Genomic DNA, 22,862 nt, shown 5'->3' with positions numbered 1-22,862 from the left:
AAGAGTGACGGAAGCACTGGAGGAAAAGGTAATAGCCATAAAACAGGCTCCTGTCGAGTGGGGATGCCCCGCTTTTCAACCCTGCGTGGAGACTCGCGGACGGTGTAACTATCTAAAGAAGTGAGTTAAGAGAGCATTCTTGGCTCTCCGTTGCTAGCCCCCCGCCACCATCCTCACCCTCTCCCTTCATAACTTTCCTCTTAACTTGCTATTACTCTGTTAAAGTAAGCTGTCGAGTTAAGGACAGACGAAATTCACACGTACACTTCCCAGGTACAAGAAAATATACCTTAGTTTTTTCGAAGTTATGGCTCTAAAGAAATTTTAGCTCTGCAAAGTTTTGTAGCCTTATCGAAGTTACGACTAAAATTTTATTTTAGTTCTGCACAGTTTTGTGGCTTTAGCTTTTTCATATCTGTTCGAAAGACCTTTCTGAGAGAAAGAGAAAAACAGAGATATATTATGCATAAATAGACTCTAATTCTTTAGTGTCTTCGTGACATTTTCTCTGAAATCTTGTCGTTTTTGGACGTAGCTTGATTTCTTTGACTGCAAATTATGGTTTAGCAACAGCAGCTTATTAGTGATGTTTATTTATATTTATATATATATATATATATATATATATATATATATATATATATATATATATATATATATATATATATATACATATATATATGATGTAAAAAGTATTTTGATATACATTCGTTTTCGCAAAACTCAAATTTCTCTCCCCACCTTAGCCATGTTAGTTCCCCTTCAGAGTCGTAACATCCGAACTAGAAGCATCAAGGCCAGATGGGAAAAGGGGCGGTAGACAGAGTGAGCTGGTCGTAACAGCGAAGTGTTTTCTTTTATTTCGCCTATTTTTGTGAGTACGGATACACTTGTTCAGCGTCAGTTCCTTTATACGGCGATGATGATGATTTTGACCGAAGTATGTCTTTGGGTTTGTTTGGTAGGTCGGTTCACGTGCAAACACATACACTTTTGTGTAATTGTTACATATATATATATATATATATATATATATATATATATATATATATATATATATATATTATATATATATACTATGTATATATATATAATCTCATTTTAGCGAGGCATAAAAGTAATCAGTTAGATGTCTAGTTTATAATAGTTATTTTATATTGTGTAATTTACTAAGACTTAAAAAAAGGGTTTTTGATAAATGCAAAGTTATACCTTATAAAGGTATGAATATTTATGCAATATTCTCTGTAAAGTCTTTTGTAAAGAAATGTATATGTAAAAATTTTATCTAATGTATACGACTTATAGCTGGAATAAAGGATTCAATTCAGTTCAGTTCATATATATATATATATATATATATATATATATATATATATATATATATATATATATATATATATATATATATATATATAATGGAGAGACATAAATGCAGTGTTGCACACAAATATTTAGACGGGAAATTCCACAGCAATATTTTGAATTGTCTAAAAAAAAATATATATTATATATAACATACACACGCGCATGCACACACACACACATTATATATATATATATATATATATATATATATATATATATATATATATATATATATATATATATATATATATATATATATATATATATATATATATATATATATATATATATATATATATATATATATATATATATATATATATATATATATATATATAAAGCCATCAGTGCAGTGTCATTGCACAGGTACAGTATTTAGAAGGAAATTAAACAATGATATGAATTGTCAGGAAAAATATATATTTGAACAGTTCAGTTCGATACTGCCAGCAGTCAATAGTGAAAGCTTTCTGTCTAAATATACATTTTTTCATGACATTTCATACGATTGTGTAAGATATGTGCCATAATTCTTCGAAAATGAACTTATATAATTTAGAGGAAATTTCAACTTATAATCGTTGTATTACTTAATTTTTTTATAACATGTGGCTGAGTGTCATTTCGGTGAATTTTTGAAGCCATTGCCACTTACATTCCAGCCCCAGTGGGCATCACTGGGTCGTGGACATAGACTTGCAACTTCATCCCAAAAAATCGGTGTTTGGAGACATACGACAAACCTTACGAATCTGGTGTATGATATTGGGTCAAAGTGAGGCCTGAGTAGCAAATTAGAAAAGCAAGAGGTTCAATACTTGATTCGGTGACATACTTTTTTTTTTGTAAAGCTTGCTGTAAATCTGCTTGGCATTGTGGGTCATGCCGACTGGGAACCGTTTTGTCAGTATAGCTTGTAACTCCTGTGTCAGTTCAGAGAGGTGCCCTCATGTCAGTCAAACTACAACCCATTTTGTCAGTGATATTCCAACTCAGAAACCTTGTTCCAGTCCCTTCAGGAACTCCTGTAATAGTTAGAATAGGAACCCATCCCTCATTCCCACAGTAACAGTCTTTTTACCCTTGCATCAGTGAGGGATCCTACTGTCAATTTCAGTCTAACTAAGACCCCTTGCGTCTTTCAAGCTAGAAATTTATACACATCAAGCTAGAGGCCCTTGTATCAGTGATAGTCCATCTTGGGTCTCCCATGCCAGTCCAGCGAGGAATTCTTGCATCAGTGAAAGTCCAGCTAGGAATTCGTGTGTTTGTCCAGCTAGAAATTTGTGTACCAGTTCACCTAGGAACCATTATGTCAGTCCAAGTAGGAACCTTTGGGTCATTGCATCATTCCATCTAGAAACCATAACATCATTGATAGCCCAGCTAGGAACCTTAGCATCATTCCAGTCAGAAACGCTTGTGTCATTCCAGTTAGAAAGCCTTGTGTCAGTACAGTAAAGAACTTTTTTGTGGGTCTCACTAGAAACCATTGCGTTAAAATGTTGCAAAAGAATTCCTTGCAGTCTCATGAACTGAATGCGTTATATTGCTAACGCCAATGGGATGAATAACCAGTCCTATGTTCTTGTAGTCTAGCTCCGCCTCTCGTACGTAAATGAAGATAAGAATATGAATGGTAAAGGAAAAAAAAGAGTAGGCCTACCTCTGGGAAAATAGAATTGAGGGGCCCCCGAAGTTTGATAGCGGTGGTCAAGGAAGTCTCAGGGTAACAATTTATTAGGAAAGGCCCTCTTTGTCTCTTTCCTTTGCACCTTTTCTTAACTTGTATTTTCCACTTCCGTTGTTCTTTTCATCTTTTCCTTTTGGGGCCCTTCTCCCAAACTAGTTTTCTTGTTTTCTCTCAAGTACGTCTACCAATTCATCTCTCCACCTCAAAGCTTCGTAAAAATTCAGTGTATTTTGTTGATATAACCCATTCATTTTGAAGGCTGTGTTATGTTGATAATAAGGTATTAAATTTTGCCCTTACATTCTGCGTTATATTATTTTGAAAATACAATCATAAATCGTTTCGTTTATTTAAATTACACATTTTAGATTTGCATATGTATTTTACTTAGTATGAACATAACTACTGAACTAAGCGTCTTATGAGAATTTTCTTTAGTTGTTACGATAAAGAAACATCAGGCAAAACCAGGAAATCCCTTAAAATACCGAATATAATAGGATGACAAATGAAATAAAGTCATATTGCTAAACAAAGCAAAACGTTAAGGTCTATAAAATAAGGCAAATACAGTAAAGTAGGAAGCAAGTAACACGTATAAACAAAAGAAAAACAAGAGGGTACCATAAGATGAATGTAAACTGGAGAACAGATAACAAGAAATTACTAAACAGAACGACATCTACGTAATATCAAGAAACCAAATAAGATACAATAAAGGGGGGAAACAAGTGACACTGATAAAAGTGGCAAGATTTAGACGAACAAAGAAGCACAACAGCGGAGCAAATAACCGGAGGAAAAATTAAGAGAAGAGAGGAAATAAGGAAAGATGGGCTTTGTGAAATCGTAAACCCAAATCTAATCCCACATCCGGGTTTTGTGATTCCGCGTCCGCCGAGCGGAAGGATGTCCGCCCTTTTAAACGAGGAGGCACGGCGGGTCTCTTGTCGTATTTGTCCCTTTTATGACGTCATTTTCTCCCTTATTTCATTGTGCGCTTCTTATTTTGCGGGGTTTTTTTATCCCTTTTTTGCGTGAGTGTCTTTGTTTGTTCTCGTGGGTTTTTCTTCAAGTGTTTTCATGTTTCATGCGAACTTTTTTTCTGTGAAGATTGTCATGTCATTACTTGTGTAAATTTTATATATCAATACTTTACTAATGCATATATATATATATATATATATATATATATATATATATATATATATTTATATATATATATATATATATATATATATATATATATATATATATATATATGTATATATATATATATATGTAAATATAGATTTATACACACACACACACACACACACATATATATATATATATATATATATATATATATATATATATATATATATATATATATATATATATATATATATTAGTGGATCGTTGCAAGGCCTTTCAACACTCCATTGTTTCTCTTTCCTTTGTGGATTTTGTCTTTATTTATATATTCATCACGTTCCATATTTTCGTGATTCAGTTATACATATATTTATGTGTGTGTGTGCGTGCGTGTGAATAAATCTATATCTATATATATATATATATATATATATATATATATATATATATATATATATATATATATATATATATATATATATATATATATATATATATATATATATATATATATATATATATATATATATATATATATATATATACATATATGTATTGCATTTTAATATAGGTATGCAGTGAATCATCCGTTCCTATGATAAGTTACAACAGCTGTTATATTTTAATCTGAGTGCACGGACATTACATAATGATATTTATTAGCTTTATATAACCTTTCAAAGACCGTATTCAGTGTCTTATTCACGAAGACTAAGAAATTTCTGTATTTGTATGTTCTTATGCAAATTTTTATCACTGGATTTATTTGTAACTGCAGAGAGTCTTACCTACTCGAATTCTAAGAACCTAATACAGTTTTCCTTGTAGATTAATAATTTACATACTTTTTATTTGTTTACTTATTAATTTGTTAATTTATTTATCTTTCTAATAACTGATCTCCTCTCTCTGTATTTCCCGTTACCTTCTATCATTATTCTTTCGAATGAAGAACCATATTCTTTGGAAGCTTGAATTTCAAATCAATGGCCCCTGTGGGCTTGTTCCATATGAATAGGGTTTATCATCTGAATAATAATAATAATAATAATAATAATAATAATAATAATAATAATAATAATATATCAACGTTTGACTTTCAATACGTTGTTATGAGAATTTACTTAACAAATTCAGTCTTGATAGGGCTTCATATAATTGTTTTCAGCTTTGATGTTATTTATTTATTGATGTCATTATTGTCGTTCCATTTAATTATTGATGTAATTATTGTCGTTTCGTCAATCATTCATTACTTAAGTTATTCCCACTTACCTTCATCCATTTTTATTGTTGCTTGTTTTCAGCGTCATTTGTTGTCCACTTCCTATTCAAATACTAATCCTCTTATTGATTGTCATTTTCTTCTTTTGTCCATTATTATTGATTCTCATCTCCATTCGTCTACTCGTGTTTATTCCCACTGTTATCTTTACCCCATTACTTATATATTTATCCTGACTTTTATTCTTCCACATCATCATCCACTTACATTTATCCTTACTGTTGCATCTCGCCCATTATTCATTCATCCATTCGTTTTCCAGCACGATGAAGGGACCCTACTCATGGACGTGGAGGGTCGTGTGGCTGGCCGTGCTCGTCGTAGCTCCGTCGTGCGTGTCGTCCGCACGGTGTCCCCGGTCGTGCAAATGCGAGTACGACGCCACGGGACGGAAGACGGTCGTCTGCGACAACGGAAGCCTCACGGATCCGATCCCCGTCTTCGACATGGAACGGGACACGAAGGTGGGGTTTCTCTCTCTCTCTCTCTCTCTCTCTCTCTCTCTCTCTCTCTCTCTCTGTCTTTGTCTTTCTCTGCTTCTCTCTCTTGACTAATCACTAAGAGAGTTTCTCTCTCTCTCTCTCTCTCTCTCTCTCTCTCTCTCTCTCTCTCTCTCTCTCTCTCTCTCTCTCTCGTCTAATCACCAAGAGAGTTTCTCTCTCTCTTTATCTCTATCTTTCTTGTTTAATCACTAAGAGAGTCTCTCTCTCTCTCTCTCTCTCTCTCTCTCTCTCTCTCTCTCTCTCTCTCTTAATCACTAAGAGTTTCTCTCTCTCTCTCTCTCTCTCTCTCTCTCTCTCTCTCTCTCTCTCTCTCTCTCTCTCTCTCTCTCTCTCTCTCTCTCAGTACTGTGTGTGTTTATTTTTTGTAAGGTGAAGAGATCTAGTATCATTGTAGTATGTAGATGGATGATAATTTAATCTTTCATAGTGCGCATTTATCACTTCAGTAGGGGTTTAATTTTCGTGGTTTTTCTCATGGTAATACAAATGAGGCCCTTTTTTATAGCTAAAAATCTGTAACTGTTTGTGCAATAGTTGGCTCTGTTGGTTGGTCAAAATGCGAAGGGCCACACCAGGCCGCTTATCCCCTTCCACAACTTAAATCACTTCACGTAGATCAACAGAACAAAGCTGTACAGTACATCAAAACCTAGTTTTTACAGGAATTCATAACCAAAATTTATTCTCTTCATACAAACCCAGTTCCCCCCCCCACCAGCCCGGCTCAATACGGGATTGTCAAACACGAAGGAACTTTTCCAAAAGTTTGCTAGCTACATGCGGGTGCAGAATTGCCTCAGATACAAATACGCGAAATAAAGTTGAATGAAACCCCTCCCCACCTCATCCCCCAGCGAGTGGTCAAATTGAAGGGCAAGATTGAAACTGCCAGTGGAAAGAAACTATGCAATTCATTCTTCCTGCTTCGTTCCATTGCCAGCAACTTGTTTACGCTTTCAATGAAGGCAGAAATCTAAGAAAATAATCTTTAATGGTTGCCAAAGAAAAGCAACAATAGTTCAGGGAAGCTGGGAAGGAAATGACTCGAATTCAGTGTTATATTTCCTTGATCCTTCCTTCAGCTCTGGACTTTGTCCTGTGATGTGGAGATCATGAGTTTTTGTACCTCTGATTAAAAGGATGCAGATACGTTGTTGAAGGTCCCTCTTAGATATATTAGCTTTAGTCGGCCTGATTAAAAGAATACAATCTGGGGTACAGATTCGATCAGTGTTTCAAAGGTCCTTCTTAGACATCTTAGCTTTTGTGGACCTGTAGATAAACATATTTCTTATTAGTGTTGCATTGAAACGGCACAGAGGTCGCTGGAGAACTTTGATCGATAGGAAAATACAAACAGAAAATATAACATTCCCAGATTTGATGATCGTCATTTCCAGACTTGATTTATGTTTAATTCTTTGGTGTATAGAGATGATTTTGTTTAAGCATGCATTGATCTTAGTAATAATAATAATAATAATAATAATAATAATAATAATAATAATAATAATAATAATAATAATAATAATAATAATACTTAAAAGATTACCAGGAGAGAGTAATGATTAAAATAAACCATTCACATAAACATTTACTTGTAATTAAGAATTGTTCATATAGTGTGACTCTAATGACATTATTATTATTTGTAGGTTGTGTGTGTGTGTGTATGTATATATATATATATATATATATATATATATATATATATATATATATATATATATATATATATATATATATATATAGAGAGATAGATAGATAGATAGATAGATAGATAGATAGAGAGAGAGAGAGAGAGAGAGAGAGAGAGAGACAGATAGAAGCGTTGATCTCTCTTTTTGTGTAAATAAAAATGAACCAGAGAAACCGCCAAAAACGAAATAGAAGAATAGAAACTCGGGATTCACTTTTCCAGGAAAGTGTATAATAAAACGCTAGGACTTGTTAAAGGCAGCGAAAATATTCATGTATTCAAAGAAATTGTGTCGGAGGAGCATCCAAGAAATAACCATAAAAGATGAATACGAAATTTAAGGAGAAAATAACACTGGGAAAGGATACCATATCGATCGGTGAAAATGGGGCCGGTAAGACGAAGATTTTTGGGAAGTGGACGAAATTCATTGGTGTGTGAAATTCGTGTTGAGAGCATCACACACAAATAGGGAGAAATGGCCCCTTTTCAGCTTTTGATTTTGTGAATGGATAGCTGGATAGATTATGGGTAACAAAACATGATCTGTTTATGCAACATTTCCCAAATGCGATAAAAAAATCATCCTTTTCCTTCTTTGTATTTTTTTTTTTTTTTGTGAAGAGAAGCTTGGAAATTTTGGTGTTATTTTGCATATACCAGAGAGAGAGAGAAAATCAGTACTTAACCCTTGTCTCAAGCACGAATTGCAAGCACTTGTGTTTTTTCTCTTCAACAAGCAGAGCATTAAACGACTCATTCCTTCAGAGATGATCTAATTTTGCAACTGAGAATGAAAACACCAATATATTTCACACCTTACACAAACAGAGAATTCAGTCATTTTAAAATAAAAATACATTAGTCATTTTTTTACCAACTGGCTATTAAAAAAAACATCCTTTTACAACACACTTCATTTAAGCAACTGGGCATTAAACCCCGCCCCTTTATCCGCAGATTCTCACCATCACCGCCCCCGAAGACCAGAGTAACACGCTGACGGTGGGTCCAATCTTCTCGACGCTGTCCCAGCTGGAGGAAATCCACATCACCAAGTCCAACGTCCCAGCCATTGGCGAGAACTCCTTCTGGGGCCTCAGACACCTCAGGCTTCTCAACCTGACCAACAACAACATCACTCTGCTCCTCGACTCGCATTTGAGGGGCATGAGGTCACTTGAGGTTAGTGAAGCGTTAGGTTGCCCCTAAGTAATTGGATGGGCAACCTGGTGCCTTGTTGGTGGTTTAGCTTTTCTGGGTTTTTTTTTTCAAATTCTTGCCAATAGAGTACCCTTTCAGAGAGGATGAGAAGTTTCGTAGTTTTTTTGCACATGAAGTATGATTATAATTTCTTGCCGTGATGACATGTTGCAAGAATCTCAAAAACCTTCAGTTTTAGCATCTAGAATGAAATAAGATTGAAAAACTTTCACAAAATACTTTATCCTTTGAATGAAAATCACAGAAATTTTTCACTTGAACCTGTGAAGTTCATTTCTTGCCTTTTATCATTTTAGCTCATTTAATCTGAAACTGATGAGGATACTGTGAATGATACTTAAAATGCATTCTACTATAAAATGAAACTTTAGGGCACCATTTCTGAGGTCGAATCACATAGGTTCCGTGGGTCAAGTGAAGCCAACGCAGTGGTATTTTTTTTGGGTCGAGGACATTTATGATGCATTTTTTAAAATGCATCATAGATGTGTAATCAAGTCCACTCTTGTAGGTTATAACCCTAAAATGATGTTTGCTCCATCTGCAGTTTGCTAATTCTGCCTATTTTTGTGCCCCGGAGATGTGTTAAAATACACGAAATTACTTGACACTGTCGTTTCATTTGAACTCTCCCAGTGGCTTCAGCTAACATTTAAAGTACCTTGTCTTGAAATTGAGAATAAATATTTAGGCTGGCTGTAGACGGTCTCATCTGTTACTAGATAGTTCAGAATTTGTCTCAAAATTAACAGTTTTGTTCTCAGGCATAGTATTATTCATTTTTTCACACATGACCATTCTTTTCTGTGGAAGTTTGTTGGGGAGTTCATGGCATTTCGGCATAATTCATAAGAACATATGCTCGTTGTAAATAATAATAATAATAATAATAATAATAATAATAATAATAATAATAATAATAATAATAATAATAACAGCAACTGACTTACCAGACAGAAGAGCTCAGTGAATTATGTCTTGACCAGGTAGTAACAAGTGAATCTTGGAAAAATGGTAGCCAACCTAATGACAATCTGTCAGTTGAATTAATCATATAGTTCAGTAGATATCAGCCTTCTCTTTAAGAATGAAAAATAGATATCAGCCTTCTCTTTAAGAATGAAAAATAGATATCAGCCTTCTCTTTAAGAATGAAAAATAGATATCAGCCTTGTCTTTAAGAATGAAAAATTGCAAAAAGCTGACATGGTGACAAGATGCTATCATGGGAGTTCCTTAAGCGCAGTAATTGGGAATTATATCAGGCAGCTTTTTTGTTGACAGTGGTGTAAGGCATCAACAATCTTCATTGCATTTTATATTCCTTTTCACTGGAAAGTTCCAGAGGTGTTATACGTTAGTATTGTATATTGCAATTTATAGCAAGGGTTTATCCCTTATGAATTGTACAGGTTTATGATTATCACCCATACTAATCTGTATCATTTTCTTTCAGTCGCTGCACCTTGATGACAATCATATTAACTCTGTGGCCTCAGCAACTTTCATGTCTCTGGAGAATCTAGAAACGCTGACGATGGCGAGGAACAAGTTACGTGGCCTCGCCCCCCGGATGTTTCTCCTGCTGAACCGCCTTAAGACCTTAGATCTCAGTGGCAATGCAATTCGGGAGTTAGAACCAGAGGTACTGAAAGATCTTCCCTCACTGACAACCCTCCGGTGTGCAGACTGCGGCCTGACGATGGTGAAATCGCTCGTGTACAGAGTTGTGCCTCGCTTAGAGATACTCGATCTCCGAAACAATCATATCACGATGTTAGCCCCGGAAGAATACATGGACCTGGATTATTTGAGACACCTCTATCTTGATGGGAACAGGATCTTTGAGCTGAAAGATTATACATTCAAAGGGCTGGCTTTACAAGAACTTGGCCTTTCAAGAAATCGAATGGAGAAGATTTCACGAATGGCCTTTGAAGACTCCGCTGTCCTAGCAATCGATTTGTCCTCCAATAACAAACTGCAGTTTGCCTCCTTTCGCCATCTTAACCCAGTCATCGGCCACATGCATGAACTTAGCATTGGAAGCACCCGGCTTAGCGTGGAACATATACGAGACCTTCTCAAGAGAGCGATAAAACTGAAGAAGTTGAATCTCAGTCATATGCATCTGAATCAACTGTTGCCAACTATGTTTGCTTCTCAGGCTAAACTGGAGGTCCTCAATTTGTCCAGCAATAGCCTTCGGTACATCCCCGTGGATGTTCTCCACTCACTGCCGAGTTTACACATCCTTGACCTTCGCAAGAATGACTTCAGGGGATTGCCAGAAATTATTTTGCGGCGATTAGATCGTGTCCATAATGTTGAACTGGATGGGAACCCTTGGTCGTGTGATCAGTGCCATATCCCATACTTGAAAATTTGGCTTAATAATACAAAGGCTTTTAGAGAAGCCTGCCAGCCTGACGTAGATGCCCCAAAATGTCTGAAATGTCAGTCGCCCATAGAAATGTACGATAAGCCTATAATTGAAATAGACGGGTTAGAACTGCAACCTTGCCCTGAGGGAACATTTGATGTAGCTGCTGCCAGTGCAAGTTCATCAAGTTTCTCCCTGGTGCTTGCAGTGGTCACTGCAGCAGTGGTGGTCATTCTTTTACTGATCATCCTAGTAGTAGGCATCGTGATGTACAACCGCCACACAGCCTTTTATTACACACACGAAAATGACTCCAGGCACCATTTCTACGAAAACCCCGCGCTGCACTCGGACCACACCGACATCACCCTGGAGGAGGACCTTGACCACCTTCCAGACAAGGACGTGAGGGAGGACATGCAAAACAACGTCTCCGGTCACGACATGACCAAAGGTGACAACGCGGATTCCCCCGACAGTATTAAGAAGGAGTCGACTGAGAACAACGTGGCAGTGATCGACGAGCTAATAAAAAGCAAAAACGGGAAAACTGCCCAGAATGGCAGGTCCTGAGGCTACTTTTATGGTTCTAAATATGATAGGAAAAATGTGTGATCGTCAGCATTTATAAGACTACTGTACTGCCTACTCACTTTTTAGAACCGAGACTTTTTGGAAAAAAATAAACACTGCAGTGCGTTTTTGATGCTTTTAGATGTTCCAGAATGTTAGCGTATCATCAGCAGGTTAGAATCTGAAACGTCACTGTATGTTTGTGTCATTCATAATATAAGGAATCATGTGCTCTACTGTGATGTATTCCTAAAACTGACATACATCGCTCACACAGCATTTACAGTAATTTGTTACGTGGTGACGTGATGTGTAACGTAGTGACGTGGTTAGCCTCCTCTCCCGTTTCCATCGAGGTGGGACTTGAACTCGAGGTGAAAGTGAGTACAACAGGAATATCTCGATGCTTCTTCTTCTTCCAGAAAAGAGAGGTTTGATTCACTGTGGACCCATTAAACTGGGATGAGTGGGAGAGGGGGGAAGTTGTCACCCATTACGTTGATGACACCAAAAGTTTTCATTCTTTGTTTGTTTTTATTTAAAAAATTAATAATCTGGCTATGTATTTGTCTAATTTCAAGAAACATGACAGATTTTTTTCTTTTGTGCTTTCGATATTTTGCACTTTTTATGTAACCCTGTGAATTCTGATTTATGTTCTAGACAAAACTCCTTTACAAAAATGGTGTTGGTGTACGACTAAGCCTTTTATTAGACTTTCTAGGCCTTTACAGTGGGTACTGTAATGCATGTGTTGGTGTATGATAAATATATTTTTTGTGACCAAATAAGGCATTCTTAGATTTAGCAACATATATAGAGAAGTGATTTAAGGACGCGAAGTCCACAAGGACACGATACTTGGTAAGATATATTTTAGGTGATCTCTATGATAATCTGTACCTTTTCTCTCATCAGGCTTCATTTGAATATAGACAACTAATCTATTCGGTTATGTATAACTTTCAAATGCTTAATCGAGCTGCCTGAGTTTTTTAAAGTTCAATATATTCACCAGTAATGTACATAGAATTTGAAGATAATAACTCCAGCATTTATTTTTTATTTCAGCTCTTATCATATGGATACTGGGCAGCTTCAGGCTCTGATATTTTCCATTTATTTGACGGTATGGCACTTGCATTGAAGTGTTGTAATAGGCAAAAAACTGACTTTTCCAGAGGTCATGCCCTTATACTTCTCATATAGTGTGGGCAAGGGTACTTCTCATATGGTATACACCAGTATCTATATAGCTAGACTTGTAAGGAAATTTATAATTGAAGAAGCTATATTTTTCTTTCAAAACTATTCTTAAGATTAGTTTATACTTCTTCAACACTCACAGAAGTTGTTTTCAGTTATTTTGCTTTAATCAAGTTACACACTGGTCTTAATTTGATCATATAAAGACCACTTCCTTATCATAAGGAACTTGGTTGTATTTTATATCTTTAAATTTGAAGGTTTAGGATAATATGCAGTTCAGACAGGATATACTGGTACTATAATTGAATATAAAACAAATTGCATAATTATGGTAGGCAAAGCCTTTGTCCTAAGGTGAACACACTTAATATATTGGATCTTTTGTGATTTTAAGTTAAGTGAAACTGATTTTTAATATTAGAACTGTTTTAGTAATGACGAGTTTTGTTCAAGTTTCTGTGTAAATCTGGAGGTTTGCTTTATGCTTTCTTGGATGCAACAATTCAATAATGGATTTGAATTCATTCTTTTTTTTTTATTTTAAGCTAAATATATGTGAAAAAATAATGAAATCGAATTACACCATAAGTTTTCAGTAGCAATGTTTGGTTATGCTTTTCAGTGGCTGTCATTTTCATGTAATTTATCATATTCTTGTACATCATTAGTATCTTTTGTATTTTCTATAGTCTTACTGCATAACCATGTAACGTATCTTAGATTTTCTATGAGGACATTCCAGTATGCATTTTACAGTAACATTTTGTATCTTAAACATTCAGCTTACCTGTAACTTAGCTGAGAACTCTCAATTATGCATTGAAAATTGCTGTAGTATCGTAGAGGGGTCCACCAGATTGGTAGTGAAAACTGGACAGCTGAATATCTGTAAACAAACATGACTGGTGATGTGTAACATACCCTGTGTTATTGCTAGAGGTACTGGTGAACTCACCGGTACCAGTGTCTACATGAGAATCATATTTTTATTATCATAGTTAGCATTACTGTGTCTAAGCTCTTCCAGCACAGCCGTTTTCATTGTGGCTAAACTACTGCAAAGATCAACTCTCAGATTTGGTCAGGTTTAGAGTAGAAAATACCTCATGCCTCTGTGCAGTTTCCTATTTAATAAAAACAGAAAGACGTTAACTCAAGACTTGATAAGGTGACATTCGCAGGTTATTTAAATGCAAAAGAGATTTTGAGTTTTCATTGATCGAATTTTCTCTTATGGCAATTTGATTTGTACTGTGATTTATTTAAGTGTTCTGTCATATAAGAGTAGCATCAAAGTTTCCTTCTCTCTCGGGACTCTAATCTTGGAGAATCTGTGGATATGGCAATGTGGTCACTTATAGCAAAGTACAGACCCTTTATACACCCCTCCATAAAATAAACTTTTTGCTGATATAATCCCTTCCTATTTTAGAAGGGAGAAACGTTGCCTTGAGATGGGGAATTTTTGTTAGCCTGATGATGTTATTCATTGGTGTCTCTGTCAGTATCAACTCTTACAAAAAAAGAAGCAATTTTCTTTTAGAATAATCCTTTAAATTTCAAAATATGCATTTTTACATGGTGCAGGTAAGGTCATTTTGACCAAGTAAATTTATTTGTACTGTCACGTATTCATCTGTAGGCTTCTACAGATAAAAGTCGTTTAATTGCTGTAGTTACATTTTTTTTCACTGTATCATTTTGACTTTCTTGTTGTTGTATAGGTGTACCATGAAAGGAGTTGATACAAGTTATCAATGGGTGACACTGCTTAGAATTCCAAAGCCTAACATCATATATCATCAGACAGCGGAATTTCTTATGGATCAGCGTTATATAGCATTAACATCATTCTCAGATTTGACCAGAAATAATAACTTTAAGCAAAGGATGAATGTAAGGCCACATTCATAGAGGGAGTTTTGCAATATGAACCTAGGCTTTTCGACTGTCCTAGCTACACTTCTCCATCAAGCAACTCAAAGATAGGTTATACAGGTAATATTTTTGGTGTGTCACTTCTCATTGGCTGTAGGCTGGGCTCCCAGACGCTCATAAAGCCTCAAATCTGTAAAGAATGAATTTCGTTTACCTACCCCATCACTAAGCCTAAGACACCTTTAGCAAACAGTCCGCCACTAACTGTAGGTCTTATTTTAGTATTTCTCATAGTTTTCTGTAATGGCTTTGTTCTCGTTATTTTCAGTGATGGATGTGATTCTAATTTCATAAGACAATCTGGTTAAGTAGATAATAAATTTACTTTAGTAGCTTTTAGATTTTGCTCTAAGGGTTTTGGTATTGTAGATAATAAAATTTATAACAGCAGTTTACGAACCCTGGAATTTTATTCAGGCCTTGGCAGAACCAAATTTTTCTCCTTTGCGGACAGTTTTTTTCATCTAATTGTATCATTTTACAGATTTAATGACAGTAACACAACCTAAGGATAAAATGTGTTTTTAATTATGGTAAAGCCAGTGTTGACGTCACCATTACTAATCAGAAAACCAGTAAAATATCTTTAACAAACTCTTCAATGAAAATTCCTTTGTGTTATTTAGGATGTCCTCATTCCCAAGTCTTGAGTCTTCATAGAAATCTTGCATGTTACAGTTACTTGAAGGTACTGAATCTAAGCATTGAACTTTGCACTTCATGATGGTCAGTGTGCTCTAGTGCAGGCTGTAACCATGGTAGTGCCTGTAACACCCATGTGTGGTCAAGGGGAATTTTTTTTTTCTGCACCTGGGGCTTTTGACTGTTGATGATGTGTGTGATTTTAAGCTCTTCAATTTCAACAAACTTATTTAAACTTGCAGAACTAAACTCAGCTGTAGTTTTACAAATATTTGTTTCCTGAGTTTCACATGATCCACATGCTGAAATAACAGTAGGTTCATTCTCGCTGTCAAAGAAACAAATTCAGTGTACCATAGCCATCAAAAAGAATGATTAGACGTTGTGTACTAGAGGAAGTTAGCTACAGTTTACACCATACTTTCGAAACGGCTGACAACTTAACAGTCAAAAACCCTGGTGTCACCCTACTTCCACTGTTGTCTGTATTATATTGTATACACCTACTTTAGAATGACAGATAACCGTACCTTAGAGAAATAATGGAACTGACAAACATTCAGAGGAATAAATCACTGAATAGGCTATGACTGTCAGACATGATTATTCTTTTATTCTTATTTATTATTAGTGGTTTTAATACATGTTCGTTGCTTAAGAAAAGCAAATGAAGGTATTTAAGTAACTTAATTATCATGGTCAACAAGAGTCGAAACCAGCCCTATACTAGTTTTAATTTTGTATATAGTATTGTTCATTTGACTGAAAAAAAATTATACAGTACTTGTCATGTGGTCCTAATTCAGTATATGTGTATTTGAGGGTATATGTGATTTTCATGGAATTGGTATGATGTACATTATCATGTGGTACAGGTTTACCTTCAATTTAGGGTACAGTTAATCACTGCCCATAAAGCAAGAACCTGAAAATAGATGTACTGACGCCATTTAGGTATAAAATAAAAAGAATGTTTAATATACTTTGTGTGTATATATATGTATATATATATATATATATATATATATATATATATATATATATATATATATATATATATATATATATATATATATATATATACTATATATATATATATTATTTTATAATGTTTTTTAAGTCATTAATATGTATTTGGCCCACTAAAATATTATCATAACCCAGTGAGAATTTTAGATGTACTGTACTCTTTTGCAACAGTTGAGTTACAAAGATAGGAAGTATTGAACACTGTATAGAGATTAATTAAAAATGACAGGCATCCTAATTGGATCATAGGACAAACGCTTTAATGTTGGAAGTAAGACCATTGATAAAGTACTGTAGTACATTGGAATATTTATTTAGTTGCTGAAATTGAGTGCATTAGAATCCTTCCCATATTTCAGTATGGAAAACCGATGTTCAGTGTACTGCTGACAGTAGTAAGTGATAGCAGGGAGATCACATAATCAAAAGTTCTCCACGTCATGCAAAGACCATCCTCTGTGTTAGGAAATAAAACAAGAGCACAAAAATATATATAGAGATATATAAATATATGTACATTAGTCATGTGAACTTTTATATATATATATTCATAGATGCTGATGAAAAGCACGTTTTAGCATAAACCCCAAACTTCGCGTGAGGATTTCAGTCGACGTTACTGGAGCCTCAGCTGGTTTCTGACATTCTTTTTCTTTTATATGCTGTATGATAACCTAGTCTCTTACAACTCCCACTTACTTTAAAACGTCTTGTACTCAATTTTGATTATGTGTAATACCTGTTGAAAATCATACCTGGCCGGTTTAAAGGTCTGTAAGGTGATTTTTTAATGGTTACACTGTACCTTCATAATTTTATTTCTACTGTCAAGTTTGATGAGGGTGGACGAAGTATTGCTATGGTCGAATTTCCAGTTTCTAACTGTGAATTGGAAGCCGATTGTGATGAAATATACAGCTGTATGAAATTGTAGTGAATTATATAAGAGTTGAACATCTCATAGAAGCAGATCTCATACCAAATAATGCAAAAAAAAAAAAAAAAAAGAAAATAGTGAAACGTGCCTAATTCATTACTATTCAGATGATCACGAGTGTTTTTTTTTTTTTTATCATGGCCAGTCACTAACATTATATCCTTAATGTATTAAAAAGCATGCCATCATATTTTAACATATCGAGGTTAGTCATTTCGGAAAAATCTCGCTGAAATTCGCTAGATACAAGACCCACGTAGGAATGGTTTAGCTACGGTAGCTCTTCAGTGTTCGTTAAATATACTCTTCCAATTCTAATCCATGACTTAGATATCACATAAACCACCAAGCCTTATATATATTACAGGCATTGCTACTCTTTGAATTGTACTGTTGGTGCAAGGGTTGTCAGAATTATCAAAGTAGTGTATATATAAATGTACATACAGTATATGTATATTTTGCAATAAAACTGTCCTTGTTTTTGTTTGATTATTCTATCTTCATTTTTTTACTAAGGTAAAAGTTGTAGATATTATTAACAACATTTACCCGTTCATCATTTCATAAGGAGATTAACAATGCAGACTAAAATCTGAAGAAATGTCCCTGCAAAGTGGAAAATCTTATATTCGAAACAAAAGTAAGATTGAGAATGGAAGCCAGACCACTAGTGAGGCATTAATTGGGCTTTGAGCTTCATTGGGTCAGTATTAGCCTCATGAGAGTGTAATCTGTGGTTTTCAGATATTGAAACTGGTAACTGTGGTAACAGTTAAAAATAACAACATTGATGCATGTAAAGAATATCATGCTTCTCATCACAGACAAATGTCTGGTCCCCATTAATGAAATCCGATTACAGTATTACATTAACAAAAACATTGCAGAATAGGCCCAAAAACTCAAAAATTGGTGTGTAAGTTATGGTATACTAGCATTGCTGGCTGCTTCGTAACTAAAGAAACTGAGCAACATACAAAACTGTGTCACTTTATCTGTTACCTTCTGAGAGGAAGACTGTAGTATCTACAGTCAAGTTTTTGGCCCTGTGAATTATTCTGCTGTTGATTTCTCTTTGAAAACAAGAAGAAGACCATTACGCTTTATCTGTAAACAGACCCAAGGATGATGGAGCTGGACAACCACCTTCGTGGTGCATTGGCATTCGGCGTTTAGTGAGGTCCTACCACTCCTACGTAACTCATACTATGTGATTTTACTTTGTGTCGATGTATTGCCATGAAACTTTAGCAGTAATAGTGAAATTTGATGTTAATGGTAAGTACTCGACAGTACTTTTTATTTTAGAATGTCGATTAAGGTTGTGGGAGTTTTAGTGTTTACCTAAAAGCAAGGCTTGTGGGTGGTCTAGACTTTGACCCTTTTTCTAGGCTAACCCACTGTCCAGAAAGTAGTGGGCCAGCCATTATCCTTGTGTGTGAATCACTGAAAATACCTAGACAAGGATTAAACCTATTACCGTTGGTAAGAGATAGTGCCTATGTAAGGTAGCCTAGGTAATAATACTCATGGATGGTCTCAGAAAAGTAAAAGTGCAGAAGAGTTGCGAACATTAGGCCTATTTACACTGGCCGCGGCCTTCTGAAAACCAAATCAAAGACATCAGTAGAGATGTATGCTAACCTAACTTATTCCAGTTGGTTGTCCCTGACCTGGCTAGGAGGTAGGGGAAGCAAAACCCTCCTGCATCTCATACCCTAGGCTAAAATCGTGCATATAACGTGTGCATAACCATTCTGATGCAGGCTATTACCAAAGCAGTTTTTTTTACAGTATTTTCTCTCAGGTTTTTCAGGAATTACATTTGTTTTCGTAATTCACATTCCATTTTATTTGCTACAACGTTGGATTTGGTCACTGCGGTAAAGCAACATTTAGCATGGCCCTTACTGCCGTAATGGGAATGTTATGGATGATTTTTAATGAGTGCCATTTAGTAAAGTGTATCCAAATCAGAAGTCCATCAATTTACTTGAGGAGTTAACCTAAGCAACGACTGAATTGGTCAGTAACTGGATGGGTGTCCACTGATAAATGCCAGGTGTAACAACTGGGAACTATCTGTAAGGGCAGTGGTATAAAGTTAGCAGGCTCATGAAGGGAAATAACCTATGTAGAAAATTATTTCAAGCTTCCCATTCAGTACATAGGTGAAATACGGTTTTTTTTATTTTTACTGGATTTTAACGTAATTGACTTCAATTTCCATCACAGATAGCAAGAAGAACTGCTGTGTTTACCAGTGGTAATGATAATACCGAAAAATATATTGAAAATATAACCAGCGTACGATTCTGTGACCTCCTCTTAAACAAATATTGAATGTAAAGACATGTGTTCCTGGAATTAACATGACTTTTAACTGTAGCATTTCGGTAATATTTAGAAAGGCGCCAGCTAGCCATTTTTGCATGAAAAACCATTTTGGGTTTTACATGCAAAAATGGCTAGGAAATGATAGGGCACTAAAAGAACCTAATGATACCAACCTATCATAACCTAGGGGTGTTTACTGGTTACATTTTTGCCGTATTAGCAATGGAGGTGGGTGGGGGGGCCGGTATTGTCATACCCTTTAAGGCGTAATTTAATTAGTTATTTTTCTCTGTTATTAAGAATTTGCGAAGATTATGTATTGAGAAGAAATTTTGTGTTTTGATGTGATTTACCCAAGAAAAATATAAATTATAAAGTGGGAAGTGGCTGGAGTCTTCCGAAAAACAACCCAAATTTATTGAAGCAGGAACTACTTTATTAGTCTGAAACACTGTTCTGTAGCTCAATTGAATTTGAGCAGCACTACTGAAATAACCACCGCTTGGACTTAGAATATGAACGGAGCCGCTGTAATGTTATGTGCGTTTACACGCACTCCATGCAAAAGCCATGGCCTAAACCCTTACAGACGTTTTCTGTCCTGTGAAGTTTTCATAAAATTTCACTTGGCTGTTTTCTTAGACATTCATCCTGTTATTTTGGGCTGTGAAAAACAAAAACTAGTGTATAACAAACAGCAATTATAAACGATGTTTCAAATACAAGAGAAGCAGCCGAAACAATATATGGCCCAATTGCGCAATCACAAAAAATCACAAAGGAAAAAGCCAAAAGGTAAAGGTAGGACAACGTAACGCTAACAACAGGGATCCCTCCAAACCTCACCTATGTCAGGGCACTATACAGTGCCTGGCCAAGAGGAGGATTGCTGAAAATCCGACCCTACTCAAACCTTCTTAACAATTATTGCTTACTGGTACCCTAAGTTTTAGAGGACATTATTGTGTCCTTGGAAAAATCGAATGACTGATGGTAGTTCTTTTGATGTGACTGACTAAATGTGTACTAAGACTCATTCATCATCATCATTTGCTCTCCTTTTTGCAAATTGCAGTCTGAAGATATTCTCTCCACACTACCTATTAAGCTCTCAAATGTGTTGTTCATTTATTTTTCAACATTAAGTCCATGGTTTTGAAAATATAAACAGTTTTGTATAACAAAAACACCCCTTTTCATTTTAAATCCTCAAGGAAAGCCATTCATTTTCCAAATGAATGGCTAGGGCCGTAAAGTAGGGTGATCTAGGGCACTTTTCAGGAAATTATTTTCCAGTTATCATCTTTTACCTATGATACGCATTGACAATGAATACTGGAACTTTCTAACAGCCGTTTCATATTTGTACATAATAGTTAAAAATTCCACACAATACAGTATATCGCATATGACAAACCTGGGGTAATTGGCCAAAGAGCAAACTTCCAGTAGCGAACTTATAAGGTACAAAAGAGTTTTCAGGCCTTTCAGTTAAGTGTTTGTATTAATTTTTTTATCAGCTTTCCCTGGAAAATAGTGGCTGCCAATATTTTTGTATCCAGCAAAAATCCAAAAAAATGTTGGTTGCCTGCAGTCAATGAGAGGGTTGGAGAAGTGGGAAGCTTCTGGAAATATGTGCAATCTTGAAAATGAGAAAATTCAAAGTTTAATTTGGCAAAAAATGTTACCAAACCATTGCAGAAGACATGAAGTCATAAAGTGACGAAAACAGTAAGAAACAGATAGCATATGTGATATGGTTGCCTGAGATTTCACTAACGACATCAGAGAGGTACCATAAAACGTTGAAAAGCTCAAACTGGGACTTGAAAAGCTGATAAGTTTTTACAGGGTATTCTAATCAGTAAATATAGAATTTTTCTCGCTTAAAAAAATTGAAGTGTTTCATCGTACAAATCCATTACTTGACATATTAGTCATCTCCAGACATCCCAAAAGAGGAAAAGTATAATTTCCTCTTTATTAATTATATGCATCTGGCTTACTTAGTGTCCCAGGCGATGAAAGCTGGTCATTACTCAGTGTATCTGTTAATGGACAGGATCTGCTGTTTCGTTCCCGAGAAAATATTTACTTGAAAGCCAAGTGATTTCACTAATATCAATTTTCCCTTGGCCCAAAGCTGTTGCTGTCATTTTCGTCTTGTTTGGTTGAAATTTTCCATCCTTCTTTTTAACCCTTAAGCGTTAAAAGTGTCACTTGTATGGACTTCTAGAGACTCCAGCTCATTCAAAAGGGATTCGTCTGTGTTGTTACCTTGGCGGTTATTTGCATTCATGTCACACCAAAGAGCATCTTAGATTCCTAACCCTCATATCCAAGCGTGTATGTCTGCTGATTTACATGATAGATAGGCTACACCTGACCTACACAAACCAGTGTGTATGTCTGCAGATGTACATGACAGATACACCTGACCTAGTGTGTGGGCTCTACTTGAGCTTTGACCAGGTATCCTTTCAAGATCTTTCAGTCCGTTTTCCTTGTACGTTCTTCAGGCGTTTCCGTCTGTTTATTATGCAGTGTCCTCCTCTCTTCATTATTCCTCCCCTGTCATCCCTTTCCTATCCCGTATTGCTTTCCCTCCCTCGTTCTCGACCTTTCACCATACTAGATTCATCCACTTTCTCATTTTGTCTATTTCTTCTTTTGAATTTTATAGTTTCTCCCATTTATGATTCCACCGTTCACTTATTATCCTCACCGTTTCTGTCAGTTTTCTTAAAAGCATACCCCCCCCCCTTTTTTCATTTCTTCTATTACTCGTCACGCATTTCTTTCTACTTGTTTTTGACATTTTACCGGCCTCCTTACCTTTCTTGTTTAATTTTTGTTTTTATTTACTTCATCTCTACCACTCGCCCATCACCATCGCCATCCG

The 22,862-nt window shown here is 35.5% G+C and overlaps 2 protein-coding genes across 4 annotated transcripts in view; both read left to right on the top strand.

Moving 5' to 3' along the window:
- Nucleotides 1–16,622, top strand: part of LOC136853085 (carboxypeptidase N subunit 2-like) — a 48,747-nt gene extending 32,125 nt beyond the window's left edge. The window contains exons 2-4 of the mRNA XM_067128393.1: nucleotides 5,746–5,947; nucleotides 8,646–8,870; nucleotides 10,366–16,622. Coding sequence (XP_066984494.1) covers nucleotides 5,750–5,947; nucleotides 8,646–8,870; nucleotides 10,366–11,865 — 1,923 coding nt within the window. The 5' untranslated portion in view covers nucleotides 5,746–5,749 and the 3' untranslated portion in view covers nucleotides 11,866–16,622. The remainder of the gene's footprint in view (nucleotides 1–5,745; nucleotides 5,948–8,645; nucleotides 8,871–10,365) is intronic.
- Nucleotides 16,623–18,750: 2,128 nt separating this feature from the next.
- Nucleotides 18,751–22,862, top strand: part of LOC136853083 (uncharacterized) — a 31,887-nt gene continuing 27,775 nt past the window's right edge. For 2 of the 3 annotated variants that reach the window (XR_010857330.1, XM_067128390.1), the window contains exon 1: nucleotides 18,751–18,901. Coding sequence is in view for 2 of the 3 variants with exons in the window: in XM_067128390.1 (XP_066984491.1) it covers nucleotides 18,893–18,901 (9 nt within the window). In the remaining variant the exon portion in view is untranslated. The remainder of the gene's footprint in view (nucleotides 18,902–22,862) is intronic. The other variant, XM_067128391.1, reaches the window with a different exon arrangement.

Source organism: Macrobrachium rosenbergii, chromosome 26 (assembly GCF_040412425.1).
Source record: "Macrobrachium rosenbergii isolate ZJJX-2024 chromosome 26, ASM4041242v1, whole genome shotgun sequence".
In the NCBI taxonomy this organism is placed as follows: Eukaryota; Metazoa; Arthropoda; class Malacostraca; order Decapoda; family Palaemonidae; genus Macrobrachium; species Macrobrachium rosenbergii.
Note: the sequence above shows the minus strand (reverse complement) of the source record. Positions and strands in the feature narration are given on the sequence as shown.